The 16042-nt window shown below is 51.9% G+C and overlaps 1 protein-coding gene across 3 annotated transcripts in view; it reads left to right on the top strand.

The window, feature by feature from the left end:
• Scube1 (signal peptide, CUB domain and EGF like domain containing 1) overlaps positions 1–12600 on the top strand; it is a 127162-nt gene extending 114562 nt beyond the window's left edge. For all 3 annotated transcript variants that reach the window (XM_031351199.1, XM_031351191.1, XM_031351183.1), the window contains 7 exons: positions 594–755; positions 1972–2139; positions 2996–3157; positions 4662–4859; positions 6446–6598; positions 7027–7106; positions 7826–12600. In XM_031351199.1, coding sequence (XP_031207059.1) covers positions 594–755; positions 1972–2139; positions 2996–3157; positions 4662–4859; positions 6446–6598; positions 7027–7106; positions 7826–7978 — 1076 coding nt within the window. In that variant the 3' untranslated portion in view covers positions 7979–12600. The remainder of the gene's footprint in view (positions 1–593; positions 756–1971; positions 2140–2995; positions 3158–4661; positions 4860–6445; positions 6599–7026; positions 7107–7825) is intronic.
• The last annotated feature ends 3442 nt before the right edge of the window (positions 12601–16042 follow it).

Here is a 16042-nt window from a genome sequence, read left to right as displayed (position 1 = left end):
AAGGCAGTTTCCTTGTGAGAAATTCCAAGCTAACGACAGCTTGGTAATAAATTAGGATATATTGGAACCCTGTGCTGGTCAGGGAACAATGTTTAATCTTAGTATTAACTATTTAAGAATCATTTCTTGGGGCACCTTTATGCCTGAATAAGAAGGCATGTTGAGTATTGGAAAGACTAATCTGGAACACATCTAAGTTAGGAGATGCCAGTGACTAGCTGAATACCCAGGAGGCACAAACTCCCTTTGAAGTCGCATGTCTCCGCCTGACACGCAGACTTTACTGGAGTAAACGAGTGGACGTGGCAAGACAGGGATGCTGGATGAAACCAAAAAGTCAGGCTGAGAGTGGGGTGTAGGTCAGAGATGCAGAAGCCCAGATGGAGCCCAGAGCCCAGCTGTGGGGAAGGGCTGTGCAGAATGCTCTAAGGAAGAGCAGCAGGGTGTAGCCTATAAGGCCCTGATACATGCCTGCCACCTGGGTGCTCTCTGCTCTTCTGGATAGACTCTTAGAGCTTCAGGGATAAGGGTTGTGTCCTATCTGCACACGGGGGATGGCCCCTGACCCATATCTGTCTGCTCTGTCTCCGCAGTACCGTGTGCTCCTGGTACCTACTTCAGTGGTGAGCCAGGCCAATGCATGCCTTGTGTGTCGGGAACCTACCAGGACATGGAAGGCCAGCTCAGCTGCACGCCATGCCCCAGCAGCGAAGGACTGGGTCTGGCTGGTGCCCGCAACGTATCCGAATGTGGAGGCGAGTGTGGCCCACCTGGAGGGAGGGGTTTGGGTGGAGATAAGTTCCAGACAGGGTCCATCAGCCCCTCACAAGGCTCTCTGAGTTAAAAGCAGATTCCATGTGTAATTATAACCTGTAACCTTGTCTGGAGCTCTGCCCTTTCCAAAGACACAGTTTCCACATAGTCACCATGTGCAAGAAAGGCCTTCCAGCATGTATATACAATCATTGACAGACTAAGGTGTGGCCTGTGACAGAAAAACATGAGCACTTAAATGACACTCCACGCTCTGTGAGATGCTCCACCCAAGTCAGGATATCGACTTCAGCCAGAGCTCTCTCTACATAAAGAACCTAGCATGCTGTTTGCCCTGTTGGTGGCTGACAAGCCAGTTTTCAGCTTACCAGGGGCAGTTGTATTATCACCCAGCCCTGCCATTTACCAGCTCAGCCCCTTCTGCAGCATGGCCCAGAGTTTCCCACTGGACTCTCCCACTGGGCCATACTGGCCTCACTCTAGAGCATGCACACCAAGGGCTCCACCTTGGAAAGGGATAGTGTCCAGGAGGGTGGGTGAGGAGCGGAGACCTCCAAGCCTTCTCCAAGGCACAAGAGAGCCCACCCAGAGTCCAACCCTGGGATTTCCCAGGACAATGGTGGCCATGAAAGCACAGGAGAGCCATGGGAGGGGAAAGTCTCCGCTTGGATGGGAGCTAAGAATCTCAGAGACCGGATCAAGGGGGCATTAAACCCACTCCATATTGGAACACCTGCACCCACATTTCTGTGGAAGCGCCGAGCTCGGGGTGGCTTTCCTGTGGTTTCTCTTTGTCCCAGCCAGGCCCTTGGTTCTCAGAGACCCGACCCTCCCTCTTCCCCCTCTTCTGGCCTGTCCAGCTGACAGCTCAGACAACATCAGCCTAGAACCCTAGGCTGTTCCTTCTGTCAGCACCTAAGACCTGCCCCTGGGAAGCTGGGGTGTGAACACCCCCTCCTCTGCACCCTGGCTTGACAGTGAGGGCCCTTGCTCCTTACTTAGCCCCAGCCAGTGCTGCTGCTGAGACGGGAGGCCAGGCTGGCAAAGCCACATAGTAAACAACTGTCAGCCTCAAGACGCAGGGCCTACAGATCCAACCCAAGTTGCCCAGGGTACCTTTTCCAGGGAGGGCAGGGCCTCCTATCTTAGTAGCTTCAGTGCCTCTCCCCTACCTGAGCCGTGACTTCTGACTTCCAGGCCAGTGCTCTCCAGGCTACTTCTCAGCGGATGGGTTCAAGCCTTGCCAGGCCTGCCCTGTGGGCACGTACCAGCCCGAGCCTGGGCGAACAGGCTGCTTCCCCTGTGGAGGTGGGCTGCTCACCAAACACACCGGTACCGCCTCTTTCCAGGACTGTGAGGCCAAAGGTAAGGGGCCAGCTACTCAGGGACACATTCCCTCATACCACTTTCTGCTCCACAAGAGGGGTCTAGAGACTCCAGCAGGGAGCATGGAGTTACTGGTACCATGTCACACACCCGAAAGAGACAGAGGCCAGACTCAAGCCTGCTGTGCACTGGGAGTGTCAAAAGGGTGGGGGGATACCAGCACCTCAAGGGAGTAGGGGGGCTTCTAGGAGGAGAAGGAGAGGAAGAGAGGATGATGGGAGATATGGGGAGGATGTATAGACAGGCAGTGGCAGAGGGGCCCCACCAAAGCAGAAATACTAGGCTTTCTCTCTCTAATGTACCCAGACCAACCCTGCTTCACTCACTCTCTGACCCTTCCCTCTCCATCCCCTGCCCTGCTGGCCCTCTGTGACTCTGTGTGCTGCCAGTCAAGGCTGGGCCGTCAATGCCACAGGCAGAGGGTCCCCTGACACTCGGGCTACCCTGTGTCACCTCCCACTCAGTTCCAGGAACAGAGTTCTCAAGTCCCATCTTTGCTCCACTGCCTGTTCACTTGGAGGTGTCAGGTGTAGTTCTCCACCTCCCCTCCCTTCCTGCCCTGACCCCCTCCACCTTGTCACCCTCCCACTGCACCCCTCAGGTAAGTCTGGTCCTCACATAGTCGCTGTAGGGCTGGAGTCCCACGCGTCCTTGACGTGAAGAGCTTCCTCCCCAAAAGCTCTTCCTCACCCTCACCATGAGGCATACAGCTTGGGCTCGCTTACCCCATGATGGTGAGACAGATCAGAGAGGCCTTTTGGTGAGGAGGGTCTTGAGAGCACAGGGGCTCCTCTGCCCTTGCCCACCAGCACCCCACCCACATGTCCCTCTGCAGTACATTGCTCTCCTGGCCACCACTACAATACCACCACCCACCGGTGCATCCGCTGTCCTGTGGGCACCTATCAGCCTGAGTTTGGCCAGAACCATTGCATCTCCTGTCCGGGCAATACCAGCACGGATTTTGATGGTTCCACCAACGTCACACATTGCAAGAGTAAGTGTCACTCCCACAGAAGCTGGGAATGCTGGGCAATGGGGGAGGGAGCAAGTGAGACCTGATAGCACTTTCTGAGAGGAGACCACTGGCCCCTGGCAAGGTGGGGCAGTCCATGCTCTGCCCACTGTACAATAAATGTGAGCACGCCACAGTTCGTAATTCCCTATACATGCTTGACACGACCTGAGCCTTAGCCCAGGCCAGACCCTGCTCTAATGTCTGGGTACCCAGAGAAAAAAGCAGGCTTTGTACCTATAGGTTGCAGGCTATGAGGCAGCCTCCCAGTGCCCACCTTCAGCTCTAGAAGCCATCACTACCTAAACCATCACTTGGCACCATATAAATGCCAGAAAGCAAGGGAAAATGGGGACCTGACCATTGTGGAAGGGCTGGAGGAGAACCTGCAGGGCCTTGTAGGTATCTGAGGGACTTGGGTTCCAAAAAAAAAAAAAAACATTGCTGCAGACAGCTTGACCTTTCCTACCAGCCCCCAGATCTTGGCTCAGCAGTCTTGGGGTATAAAAGGATACTAAATTGGGGCTTTTACTCAACTTCTGGGAGTTTTTTTTTTTCTGCTGCTGTTATTTATTTTTTCTTTTGAGAGTCTCTCTATGCAGGATCTTTCTACGTAACCCTGGCGGGCCTAGAACTAGCTATGTAGACCAGGCTGGCCTTGAAGTCACAATGATCCTCCTGCCTCTGCCTCCAGAGTGCTGAGACTAAAGGTGTGCACCAGCAATGCTCAGCTGTTTCTCAGAGTTTCTAAGTTTTCACACTTTCCTTCCTGACTGCTGGTCATATCTAGAGACCCCTAGATGCCTTAAAAGGTTGATGGTCTGGTCAGTCCTTTGTCCAGGCCTGTCCCCAACCTTGCCATGTTACCCCCTGTGGCATACAAAAGAGGAGGCACCCTCAGCCACTTCGTTTTAAAGATGAACTAAATATTGTATTCAACTGGAAAAAAATTTTTAAAAATAAATTTTAAAAATATATGTTTTAATGAGTAAAGTTGGGGAAGCCAGATGTGAGAGAGGATTCTAGAATATTGGAGACAGAACCATTCCTCAGAAACTTATTTATTTTAGATAGAGTCTCGCTGCGTAGGCTGGCCAAGAACTCAGAGAGCTATCTGCCTTTGCCCTTCTACCTTTCTTTGCCTGTGCTTGGTTTAAAGGCATGAGCCACCATACCCAGGTCTCAGAAACTTGGAAGTGAAAAATGCACAGGAAATTGACCAATATTTACTATTTACATTCAGTTACCTTGGAAGAGCTAAAACTGTAAGTTAAAAACTAGGAACCAACCAGGCAGTGGTGGCACATACCTTTAATCCTAGCACTTGGGAGACAGAGACAAGGGGGGGGGTCTCTATGAGTTCAAGGCCAGCTTGGTCTACAGAGGGAATTCCAGGACTGGCCTTGCCTGACACTTCTAATGCCTTCAAAGGCTAGAACACCCATGCAGCCAGCCTGACAAAGTCCCTTGCCCATGAAACCCACAGACCAGCACTGTGGTGGCGAACTTGGTGACTACACAGGCTATATTGAGTCCCCCAACTACCCTGGAGACTACCCAGCCAATGCAGAGTGCGTGTGGCACATCGCGCCTCCCCCCAAGCGCAGGATCCTCATCGTGGTCCCTGAGATCTTCCTACCCATCGAGGATGAGTGTGGCGATGTCCTCGTCATGAGGAAGAGTGGTACGTTCTGGGTTTGGGGCTGGGACAGTAAGAGCAGACAAGTGGCTCCAAGGTCCCCATGAGGTAGGATAGAAGTTCACCTGGGCCAGGTCTAAGAGCCGAGCCATACAGAACTCTAGGGAAAGGTCATGAAGGCTTAGGGCTACCCTGAGACAGGAATCTGGACCTAGTCAATTGTGGTCTCAATTTATCAGCCAGTCTCTTCCAGCGCCCTGCCGGCTGCAGTGTTCCCTCCATACCTTATGCCACCATACCTCAGATGAGACCCTGGAAGCGCCCTCCTACCCAATAGGCTTCACACTTCCCTCAGAGGCTTGCAGGAGCCAAGGGCCATCCAGACACACATAGATATATGCCTGGGCTAGCCCTTCCTGGAGCCCTAGCTATGCACCCTGTCAGGTGAGGGAAGGATGGAGTGTGATAAACAGAGATCCAGCCTTCAGCAGGGGTAGAGGAAAGTTCAGGCCATGACAGGGACAAACCCAGGAAGGAACTGAACGCCTATGGGGACCTGGCCTATCCTCAGTATTCTGACCAGAGACTTTACTGTCATTGGGTGGTGGGTACCCATAGGAGTGAACTGGGAGCCAGAATATTTAGAGAGAAGGCTAGAGACCCAAACAGGCACAAAACTACATAGTTGATGTGGAGCTAGACCATCTGTGGGTAGAAAGACAGAGAAAAGAAGGCAGCTCAGCAAGTCCTCGTGTGGCTCTGTGACCTCACACATATATTACTGTTGGTTAGCTGACAGGCCAGAAAGCCACGGTGTACAAATGGAGGGTTACAGCCAGAAGGAGTGAGGGCCCTGCCCAGCTGGTCAGAGCCTAGCCTGGGACCCCCTCCTCCATCCACTCTCATCACTAGCCCACGGACTACCCACAGGCAATGCCCTTGTGAGGGTCAGAGAGGCAGCTCAGAGTTTAACCCTTGTCACTCAGCCCCAGGTGAGACAACTTTCTGAGCCTGAGTTTCTAGTAGCCTTGGTCCTTGCTGCCTCATCTCCTATACCTACCTGCCTGAGCCGGTCTCCTGACCCTGTCATAGAGGAGCCATGAGCCCGGGAGAGATAGAGAGACCATAAGGGGAGTTCAACAGACTAACAGGAATAAGGCTGGAGGCAAGAAGCAGCAGGGATGCCGGGCGGTGGTGACGCACACTTTTAATCCCAGCACTTGGGATTAAAGTGGCAGGCGATTTCTGAGTTCGAGGCCAGCCTGGTCTACAGAGTGAGTTCCAGGACAGCCAGGGCTACACAGAGAAACCCTGTCTCAAAAAAAAAAAAAAAAAAAAAAAGAAGAAGAAGAAGAAGAAGAAGAAGAAGAAGAAGAAGAAGAAGAAGAAGAAGAAGAAGAAGAAGAAGAAGAAGAAGAAGAAGAAGAAGAAGCAGGGAGGCTTCAGGCAGGAAGTGGAAACAGGCCTCAGAAAGTTGAGGCAACAGGTCAAGGGCAAGCCAGGGAGGGCCAGCAGAGCTGGATGTTCTGGTGCAGGGGGTTGATGAGGTGGGGGAGGTGAGCAGCCTAAGGCAGTAAGCTGCAGTGAGCTGTAGGCCTGGGGTGGTGTTACAAAGGCCCGCATCTCTACAGCCTCACCCACATCAGTCACCACCTATGAGACGTGCCAGACCTACGAGCGGCCCATCGCCTTTACCTCCCGCTCCCGCAAACTCTGGATCCAGTTCAAATCCAACGAAGCCAACAGTGGCAAAGGGTTTCAAGTGCCCTACGTTACCTATGACGGTAAGGCCCCAGCATCTTGTCACAGCCCGCTCTGTGCCAGCCAAGGCCTGGCTTGGGAACTCAGAAATGAGTTGCGCATCCCTGCCTCTGACAGAGCACAAACCCAGAGAGAGAGAACTGAGGGCTAAGCAATGCGGAAGCCCAAGAGGTCTAAGGGTACAGGTGAGAGGAAGGGGCCATGGGTACTGTCTGTAGACTTCACAGAAGGCTCTGCCCCACCAGGGTTTTCGAGGTTAAATAGGGACAGCAAAGTCACCAGGAGGACAAAGCAGGTGGAGGGGACCCTAGAGCAAAGGCCAAGAGACACAGCTTCATCCAGCCATTACCAGCTGTCCAAGGCGGGTCCAGGGAGCTGGGGAGGGCAGAGGGGGGAGGTATAAGGTCTCAAGCTCCCTCCACCTTCCCTCTCCCTGCTGGCCGGCTCCCAGAGGACTACCAGCAGCTAATAGAAGACATCGTGCGCGATGGGCGCTTGTATGCCTCGGAGAACCATCAGGAGATTTTGAAAGTGAGTGGTTTGGAAGGGAATCCCTGTGGTTCTGGGAGAATGGTCAGGGCCATCCCTGCTCTTGCCCTGACTCCTGACCCCTGGAGAAGGGACGGGGTTTGGGGAGGAGGGTTAGATCAAAGATCCTTACCTAGGACTGGACCTAGACTGTATGCCCCCCCACTCCAGTCCATGAGGTTTGCAACAAGCTGCCTGGGAGATGGGGACCCGGACTGAGAGGTGCTTGGGCTCTCCCATCTGTGGAATGTGGGTGGCTCAATGGGCAGTGCCTTAAAAATCACTGCCATTGGGCTTGGACTTCTTCCTCTGCATCCTGCCCACTGCCCTGAGAAGCAGGACACCACATCATAGAGGGCAAACTGTGACTGTCACACAGAGACACTATCCCAAGGCTCAGAGGATCTGGCTCTCACTGAGTGAAACCAGTGCTGGGGACCAAGCTTTGATATGGTGAACCCTGGCTCATCCTCTGGATGGCAGTAGCTCTCTCAGCCTAGGGAGAACAGAAAAAGAGGCCACACGCCCCTGGCGCACCCCTGTTCAGCGGTCACCGTGCCTTCTATTCCACCAGATGGCGCTGGGGTGCGGTGAGGGTTTGACAGACACAAGGCTGGCCAGCCGCCCTCAGGCTCCCGGTTCCTCCTGGAGCCGCCATTGGTTTAGGTAGGAACCAGGTCCACTGCCAGCGCTTTGTCCCACGGTGTCCCCATGTCTTGCAGGACAAGAAGCTGATCAAGGCCCTCTTTGACGTGTTGGCACACCCACAAAACTACTTCAAATACACAGCCCAGGAGTCAAAGGAGATGTTCCCCCGGTCCTTTATCAAACTTCTCCGTTCCAAAGTGTCTCGGTTCCTGCGGCCCTACAAATAACCAGCCAGCTGTCCTGCATGGGGACAGTGGGAGCCAAGTGGGAGGGGAGTGTGCCTTCCCTCCACAGCAGGAGCTGAAAGGAGGCTCCATGGGCCTCCAGGCTGCCGTGAGAAACCCATGACACCTGCCTCTGGCCTGTACCACCCCCGTGGAAGGCCTAGACCCAGCACAGACCCCTTGGTGGGTCTGCCGCACCTGTGTGGAAACACTGCTTCAGAAAGCCTTCACCCACCCTCTGCCTCTATTTCCCGAGACACCTAGAGTATTCCCTCCTGAACCACCCCAGTGGGGTCTACCTGGGCTGGGACACACTGTACCCACTGTGTGGGGAGCAGGACTACTGTGCCCTTGGCTTGATGTGTGGGGAGAGAGGAGTGTGGCCAGCTCCCTGCGGGCTCTGGAAAGCATGGGCCATTGTCACCCACACAGGGGCCAGGCCAGGGCAGGAGGGGTGTGTGGTGGGTTGATAAGACTGTGCCAGTGCCTGCGGAACCAACACACCCCGCCACAGCTCCTCCGGCCACAGGCATGGGACACCGGGTCATGGAGCTCAAGGGACTCTGTGAGAGATGGAACAGGTCCTCCAGGAGAGGAGTACACATGCTTGTGCTTCGCCTTAATAGAACATCTAAAGAAGTTCTATATCTATATATATAAATATTAAATATATACACTTCTCTATGTGGGTGGGTATTTTAGAAGGGGGTCTCTCCAGCAACCGTAATACTAACCACTGTTGCCAAACACTTCCCTGCCCGGCCCTCCCACCCTGCCCCTTGCTGCCCACCCCCATTAAGATTAAACGGTGCCTCTCAGCACTTGCCACCTCCAAGTGAGGGAGGCCAACCCTCCCTCCCACCCACCCCCGCAGGCCTGGGGAGAACACAGATATGCTTGAACATGCTGCGGAGTGTGACTTGTTAGAGACTGGACTAGGTGTTGTGTTGAAGCATTGATGGGGGTGGGGTGGGGCTTCACAAGCAACATCACTTCCCTCAACAGAACACAGCCGAAAGCATCCTCCACCCCCTTTGGGTACTAGCGCTCACTGACTCTGCACTGTACCTGCAGGTCACCTCCCTCAGGGATGTGCAGGCTGTCTCCTGAGCGGCCCCCACTCTTTACTGCAACAGGAGGAGAAAGCAAGACCCAGGAGAGGAGGCCTCCCAGGCAGAGGCTGTTGGGAGCCTCCTAATGCTTCGCAGCCTCATAAAGAGAGGAGCCCTTGTACACCCAGGCTCCACGGCATCCCACCGGCAGGGGAGCCACCCCCTCACACAGAGGCCTTGCCTGTGCCTCAGATGGCTTGCTGCCAGCTGTCAGATACACGCAGAAGCTGGTCTGTATCTTTCAAATGAATGGATATTAGAACTTGGAGGAACATGGGAGAATCCAGAATGAACTCCAAGGTTTCCTGGTCTCCAGCCCAGCCTGATGGCTGACGTGGACTGTTTCAGGAAACACATGGGGCTCACTGAAGACTGAAGATGTGTGAGCGGGCAAGCTGGGGCCTGGAAAATGACAGCTCGATGACAGGGCACCACACATCTGAACACAGGCTTGGAACTCAGGGAGAAGCTATGGCTGCCACATGGGTCCATGAGGCAGAAGGGATTACCAGGGCCCATCACTCTTTGGTGGAGTGTAGCAGGTGGACTTTCTGCATCTGGTGGAAGGAGGGTCAGGGTCTGAGCCCACTGCCTCTGCAGTTCACAAGCCCTGTGGCCCAGCTGTACTGGGGTGAAGCTCTCTCTTACCCCTCGGTTGGACCACTGTTCATTCTCAGTCCTGCAGCATGATGCCAGCAACGCTCACCCTCTCCAGGGAAAACAAAGCAGACAAGGACACGCATGACAGCACACTCAGAAGGAATTACAGGAATCAGCTTAAAAGTTATGGTGGCCAAGAAGTGATACAATGTGTCATCTGCCAATTGGCAAACAGGAGAGGCAGCAGTATTCAAACCAGAGACCCTGGGCATCCGTGTAGCCAGTCTGAAGGCCTGAGCCAGGAGCGCTGTGTGGATTGCCTGGCGCAGGTCCAGTGGTGAATTTGCCCTCCCTCCAATTTTGCTTCCCACCCCCACCACTCTACTGAAGAAGAGAATAGGTGAGGATCTGCTCTTCACTAGCTCCAGATCCTTATGCTAATCAATCTCCTCCAGGACACCACAGTTCACTGCCCTACCACACCACGACAAGTATTTGGGGGCTCAGCCCTGGCCGGTTAAGTTGACATATCAAATTTACCCACTTAAGGGCTTCAGGTTTCGTTTTTTAACTCTTCTAGAAAAACAGAAAACATCAGAAAGTGTTCTCAGGTTCACCTTACATCCTGCCTACAACTCCTGAGTGGCTTTTGGCGGTAGCCACCTGAGTACCCATTAACAAACCCAACTATGTCCTCTCTCCAGAATGCTCAGCCCCACTATGGCCACATCATGCCCAGTGTCCCCCTGGGTAGGAGCAGATTGTGCAGACTAGGCCCCTCAGTGTCATAGTCAAGTCCTTTTGTAGCTCTCACTACACACACACCCCACTCAAATAACCGCCCAAACCCTGGTACCTGGCCAAGTCTGAGAGGGTTGGGGGTTGTGTCCTTCCAGTGTCATTGTGCATGGTCCCCCTCCTGGTAGAGCTTCACACCCAGACAACCTGAAGACCTTTATGGAGGTGAGAGGGAAGCCAAATTGTTGCCTGGGTTCCAGGAGATGGTCCTCACATGGGACCTGGAATTGAAGGCGTCCAGCAGAGCATCCAGAAGGCCTCCCTGTGCTCCTGGCACCTCCAGCACTCATCTTGAAGGTGCCTGCATGAGGAAGGAGAGTGACCCACCCTGAGGGTCAGTGGTCAGCCCAGCCCTCCACTGTTGGTGGCAATTGTGGGGTACATCATCTCCCACTCCAAATGGACCTTTCTAATCATCCTCGCCACTTATACTGGTTACAGAGCCTAGTGGCTATGGCTCCACCACCCTTCTCACCCTGGCTCCATCCCCAAATCTCAGGCAGCACAATCAGCGGGTACTACCGGTGGCCCCCAACTCCTGTCACACTGGCTACCGGTGGTGACCCAAGCCCTGGCTCCCCCAAGACAGCCTTTTCTAACTGCCTTCCTGCTTTGAGAAGTCACGTACTCAAGTGCACACCACAGCCCACGGTAGAGACCTGGGCCACCCTTCCCCTCCTGACATCTTTTAGTTTGGAACACACAGATGAAATAGAACCTAAATACATGTCCAGAAGTCCTGGTTCAAAAGCTTTACTAGGGAGCCCGCATGCCCACCTCTGGCTGGATCTACTGAAACGTAGAAACTGTGTATCCAATAGTGAGCACCTCCCTCCATCCCACCCCTCAGCAGAAATATACGGGCCTAAAATGAGTTGTGTCACTCAGCAAACATTCCCTGGGTACCCACTGTTTGCCAGCCTTGTAGGAAGACTAACTGGGGAGCAACAAGATCACAAACAAGCTACCTGGCACAGCAGCCTTCTGCTCCTCCGCTGCACCACCCAGAGGATAGGAGAGCTGCTGCTTTCTCCTTGCACTGGGGCCAGCCTGGAAAGGGCCACTGGCCTGGCTAGCATTTACTTGACTTCACCAAAGATGCACCGAGCGATAGGTCAGCCTTTCTGCTCAAGCAGGCAGGGCCTGGCTGAGGCCATGCAGACTGAGGCCGAATGACTTATGAGCAAAAACGTAGAGATGGCACAAAGAGCTCCTCTTCAGGGCAGGACTTAAGAAGCCAAAACTTGGGCTGCAGAGATGGCTCAGCTGGTAAGAGCACTCACTGACTGCTCTTCCGGAGGTCTTGAGTTCAAATCCCAACAACCACATGGTGGCTCACAACCATCTGTAATGAGATCTGATGCCCTCTTCTGGTGCGTCTGAAGATAGCTACAGTGTACTTACATATAGTAAATAAATAAATCTTTACAGCGGGGGGTGGGGAGCAGGAATCAAAACTTCTGTCAAGGTACCAGATGGAGGATTCTTCAGGGTCCAGGTGATGTGGTCTAGCCTGTGTTCTCCCCCAGCGCCTTTAGACAGCCCCCAAGGGTACGCCCTCTGCTGGCTGCAGGCCTCCCCAGCCTGTACTCTGTGAGACCAAGTAACATACCCAAAATGGAGAGGGAGGAGCTAGAAGAGTTACATCCTTTTGGTAACATCCCAGCTTTCCTAACACACATTCAGAGAAAGGATGAAAGCATCCGGGTCCATCCAGGCCAGTCACCGTCCAGACATGAACTGTCACCACCACCTACACTGCCTGCAAAGACCCAGGGGCCCTGAGCCCTGCACGCGAGAGAGGCACAGCGTCTGTCAGCACAGACAGGAAGCAGCTGGGCTTTTAAGCAGATCTGTCAGAAGCCACAAGCTATGCCAAGGTCAGAGCCATGTGCATCCAAAAGCCATCCACTCTGCTCAAGAGATGGATACCCTCCTACGCCCCACACAGTCACAGTCTGTCCAGACACTGGGTGGCAGTCCGAATGCAGTGACCAACATCCACATAACCTCATTTGCCTTCCAGCTGCTCAGATATTCAAAGCTTTGTAATTAAATGCATGTAATTAAACACTTGTGAAAATCACTTTAATAATAAACAGGAAACAAGCCTAAGTATTATTCATTTCTTATTTCCTTTAGAGTTTATGACTGAGGATATGAAAATAGCCAACGCAATCCAGGAAAGAAAGGAAGGAAGGAGGGAAGGAAGGAGGGAGGGAGGGATGAAAGCAGGGCAGGCAGGGGAGCCTTGAACTTTTGATGCTCTATTCCAACCAAATAAATTTCAGGAGAATATATTCCTGGTCTTGTAATGGGAAAGATTTCTTAAATTTTTTTTGTAAAAATTTTATTTTCAACTAAGTGTGTGCATGTGTGGGGTTGGGGTGGGGAGGTGTCTGTCTGTCTGTCTGAATCTCTGTGTGTGTGCATGCGCACATGACAACATTGTTGTCAGAAGAGATGGTATCTGAGATCTCGGAGCTGGATTTACACATGATGTGGGTACTGGGAACTGAACTCAGGTCCTTGGTGAGAGCAGGACATTCTCACTGAGCTATGAACCTGAAAGATCTCTTTATGTACTTTGTGTTAGTTCTTGTCTGTCTTTGGTTCTCAACCTGTGGGTTACACCCCCTTCAGGGGTTGCATACCAGATATTTAACATTACAATTCAAAACAGAGTCAAAAATAGTTATGATGGCTGGGTAGTGCTGGTGCATGCCTTTAATCCCAGCACTTGGGAGGCAGAGACAGACAGATTTCTGAGTTTGAGGCCAGCCTGGTCTACAGAGTGAGTTCCAGGACAGCCAGGGCTACACAGAGAAAATAGTTATGAAGTAGCAACAAAATAATTCTACAGGGGGTCACTACAGCATGAGGAACTGTATTAAAAGGTTGTAGAAACCTGCAATAGAAAGGTTGAAAACTACTGCTGTATATAATATATCTTCATCATATTCGGGCCTCTTCCAGTCTGCTTTTGCCCCATATAGCATATCTTCCTCTAAATTTCATGTCTGCATTATATATGTATGTATGTATTCATGCATACATGCATGCACACATGTATGTATCCCATCTGAGCCCAATTAATGGTACCCATATGTGCATGTGTATGGGACCATCTACCGGGACATGGGCAACTCACAAGTGACCATACCTAAGGAGAAGTAACTCTCTCCTCCACAGCAGCCAATGACTGCCAGTAGCTCCTGAGCCAGCGGCTCCCCTCCCCCATCCATGATAGACATTGAACTGGCTTGATCTGGTGCAGATCACCACAGCTGCTGTGAGCCTGTGTGTACAGCAGTCGGGCTTGTGTGTACGGCAGACATGCCATACCCAGGAGACATAATTTCACAGCTCTCTTCCTCATCCTGTGCCTCTTACATTCTTTCCTGTGCTCACTTCCTGAGCTGTTTCCTGAAACTTGCTGGTGGGGGAGGAGTCCCATCTCTGGCTGAGCACTCACAGTCACTCACCCTCAGCCCGTGGGCACTTCTGAGTCTCTGTATTAACCATGGCCATTGCAGAAAGCAGCTGGCTAAGGCTGAGAGCAGCCCAAAGCTCTGGGGAGAAACACAAACTATCCAGGTGGTTTGACAATGGGTAACACAGCAAAGGCAGTCTTGGAAAAAAGAAAAGGGGGCTGAGAGATGGCTCAATAGGTAAAGTGTTTGCCTGCCAGGAATGAGACTAGTCCTCAGGTCACCATCATCCACATAAATGTCAACTCTGTGTTCCCAGTACTCAGGACTTGGAGACTCGAGGATTTCTGGAACAAACAGCTGGCTGCTTGCAAGTGTTTGCAAGGCACTGGGTCAAAGTTCATGTGCACCCATACACATATGGAAACACGCACAACCATGTACATAATACATATGCAAAAAAGGAACTAGGAAAACAAAAGTTTCATAACATAACAGTTTTTCAAATTTCAAAACCAAAGATTATGTAATTCAGTGAAACTCACAACAATCTTGTCTGATAAAGAGGAATTTTTTTTCCCCACACAGGGTTTCTCTGTGTATCCCTGGCTGTCCTTGCTCCATAGACCTGGCTGGTCTCAAAGTCAGAGATCTGTCTGCCTCTGACACGTGAATGCTGGGATTAAAGGCATGTATCACCACTACCTGGCTGGATTTTTTTTTTTTTTTTAAGTACATGGAACTGTGAGCTGAGCCTGAAAAGTGATGAGAACTAGCCAGGCTCGGCAGACAGGAGTCCTCCGTAGAGAGCAGCAGGATGAACTTGTGCATAGCAAGCTCAGTGTTGGGGGAAGTCAGGAGTGAGTGCAGAGAGGGAAGCTGGAGAGGGTGCACAGCAGGGCTCTAAATGGAGGCCCTGTGTAGCCATGAGGGGCGTCCTCTGTAAGAAAAGTGAGGCAGAGTAACAGACTGGGTCTCAAGAGGCTGAGGCTGATTTCATGGGACAGGCGAAAGGCCCCAAGCTTTCTGAGGGATGAAGGTTGAGCACATAAGAGAAGTTATAAAGTAACTCCATTGAAATGCCTGCTCATGGGAAGAAGGTTTCTATTGTAGATATGAAAGAAAGCCTATGAGAGGCATCTGGAAGAGTCCAGAGTAGCCATGGCTACCTCTGGGGGAGAGGGACAGGAGGGGAGTAGACTAGCCACCGCTAGAGCTATCTCTCCATCTCTCTGGAGCAGAGGGAAAAGTGGTGTGGAGGGACCTCGCCATTGAAAGAGAGGAGTAGCTGTGGAGGTGGGGGAGCTGGAAGCTGAGTAGCTGTGAAGGTGGAGGAGCTGGAAGCTGGAGCAGCCTGGGAGCTAGCAGAGTGTGGGCAATGAGAAGGGTCAAGAGTCTGGTATGAGAGAATCCTATTCATGAGATACGTGTTACTAGGGAGCAGAAGAGCCTTGGGGGAGAGTGTGGCCACAGATACAGCCAAAGGCAAGGGAAGGCTACAGAAGTGGCTCCTTTTGGCAGGTTTCTACCTGTTTTCTGAGGAATGCTGCCAGGTACCCTTCTATAGCCACTGACACAACAGAGTGCATTTAGAAGGGCTAGGGGACACACACACACACACACACACACACACACACACACACATACACACACGCACACACATGCCTGCACAACTACCAGGAAGCTACAGCTATTTTTGTGGTTTGACTGGGAGCAGGGTGGGTTGTTTTTTGATACCTGGGCATGTTGTTTCTGCAGGTGGAACAGAATAGAAAGGCTGAGACAATTCTTTATGGCTAGAGGCCATCACCTACTGAGACCTGACTCCATTCCTCATGACCTGAGGCCATGAATTTGTATCACGGTGTTCTGTCACCACACAGACCCAAGGCAGCAGGGCCAGGAGGCCATGGTCTGAATCACTGTAAATATGAACCAAACTAAATGAGGTTTGACTTGGACCTTATGTGATATGCTTAGGCCCTAATTTTATTCTCACCTTTACCTTTTCCATTTGGCTAACCATAGATAAAGTATAAATATATATACATATATGAAATACATTAATATATATTGATTATATAATATAAAGCTATATACTATATATAGTTCATATAATATGTATA

This window comes from Mastomys coucha, unplaced genomic scaffold, assembly GCF_008632895.1.
Source record: "Mastomys coucha isolate ucsf_1 unplaced genomic scaffold, UCSF_Mcou_1 pScaffold11, whole genome shotgun sequence".
NCBI lineage: Eukaryota > Metazoa > Chordata > Mammalia > Rodentia > Muridae > Mastomys > Mastomys coucha.
Note: the sequence above shows the minus strand (reverse complement) of the source record. Positions and strands in the feature narration are given on the sequence as shown.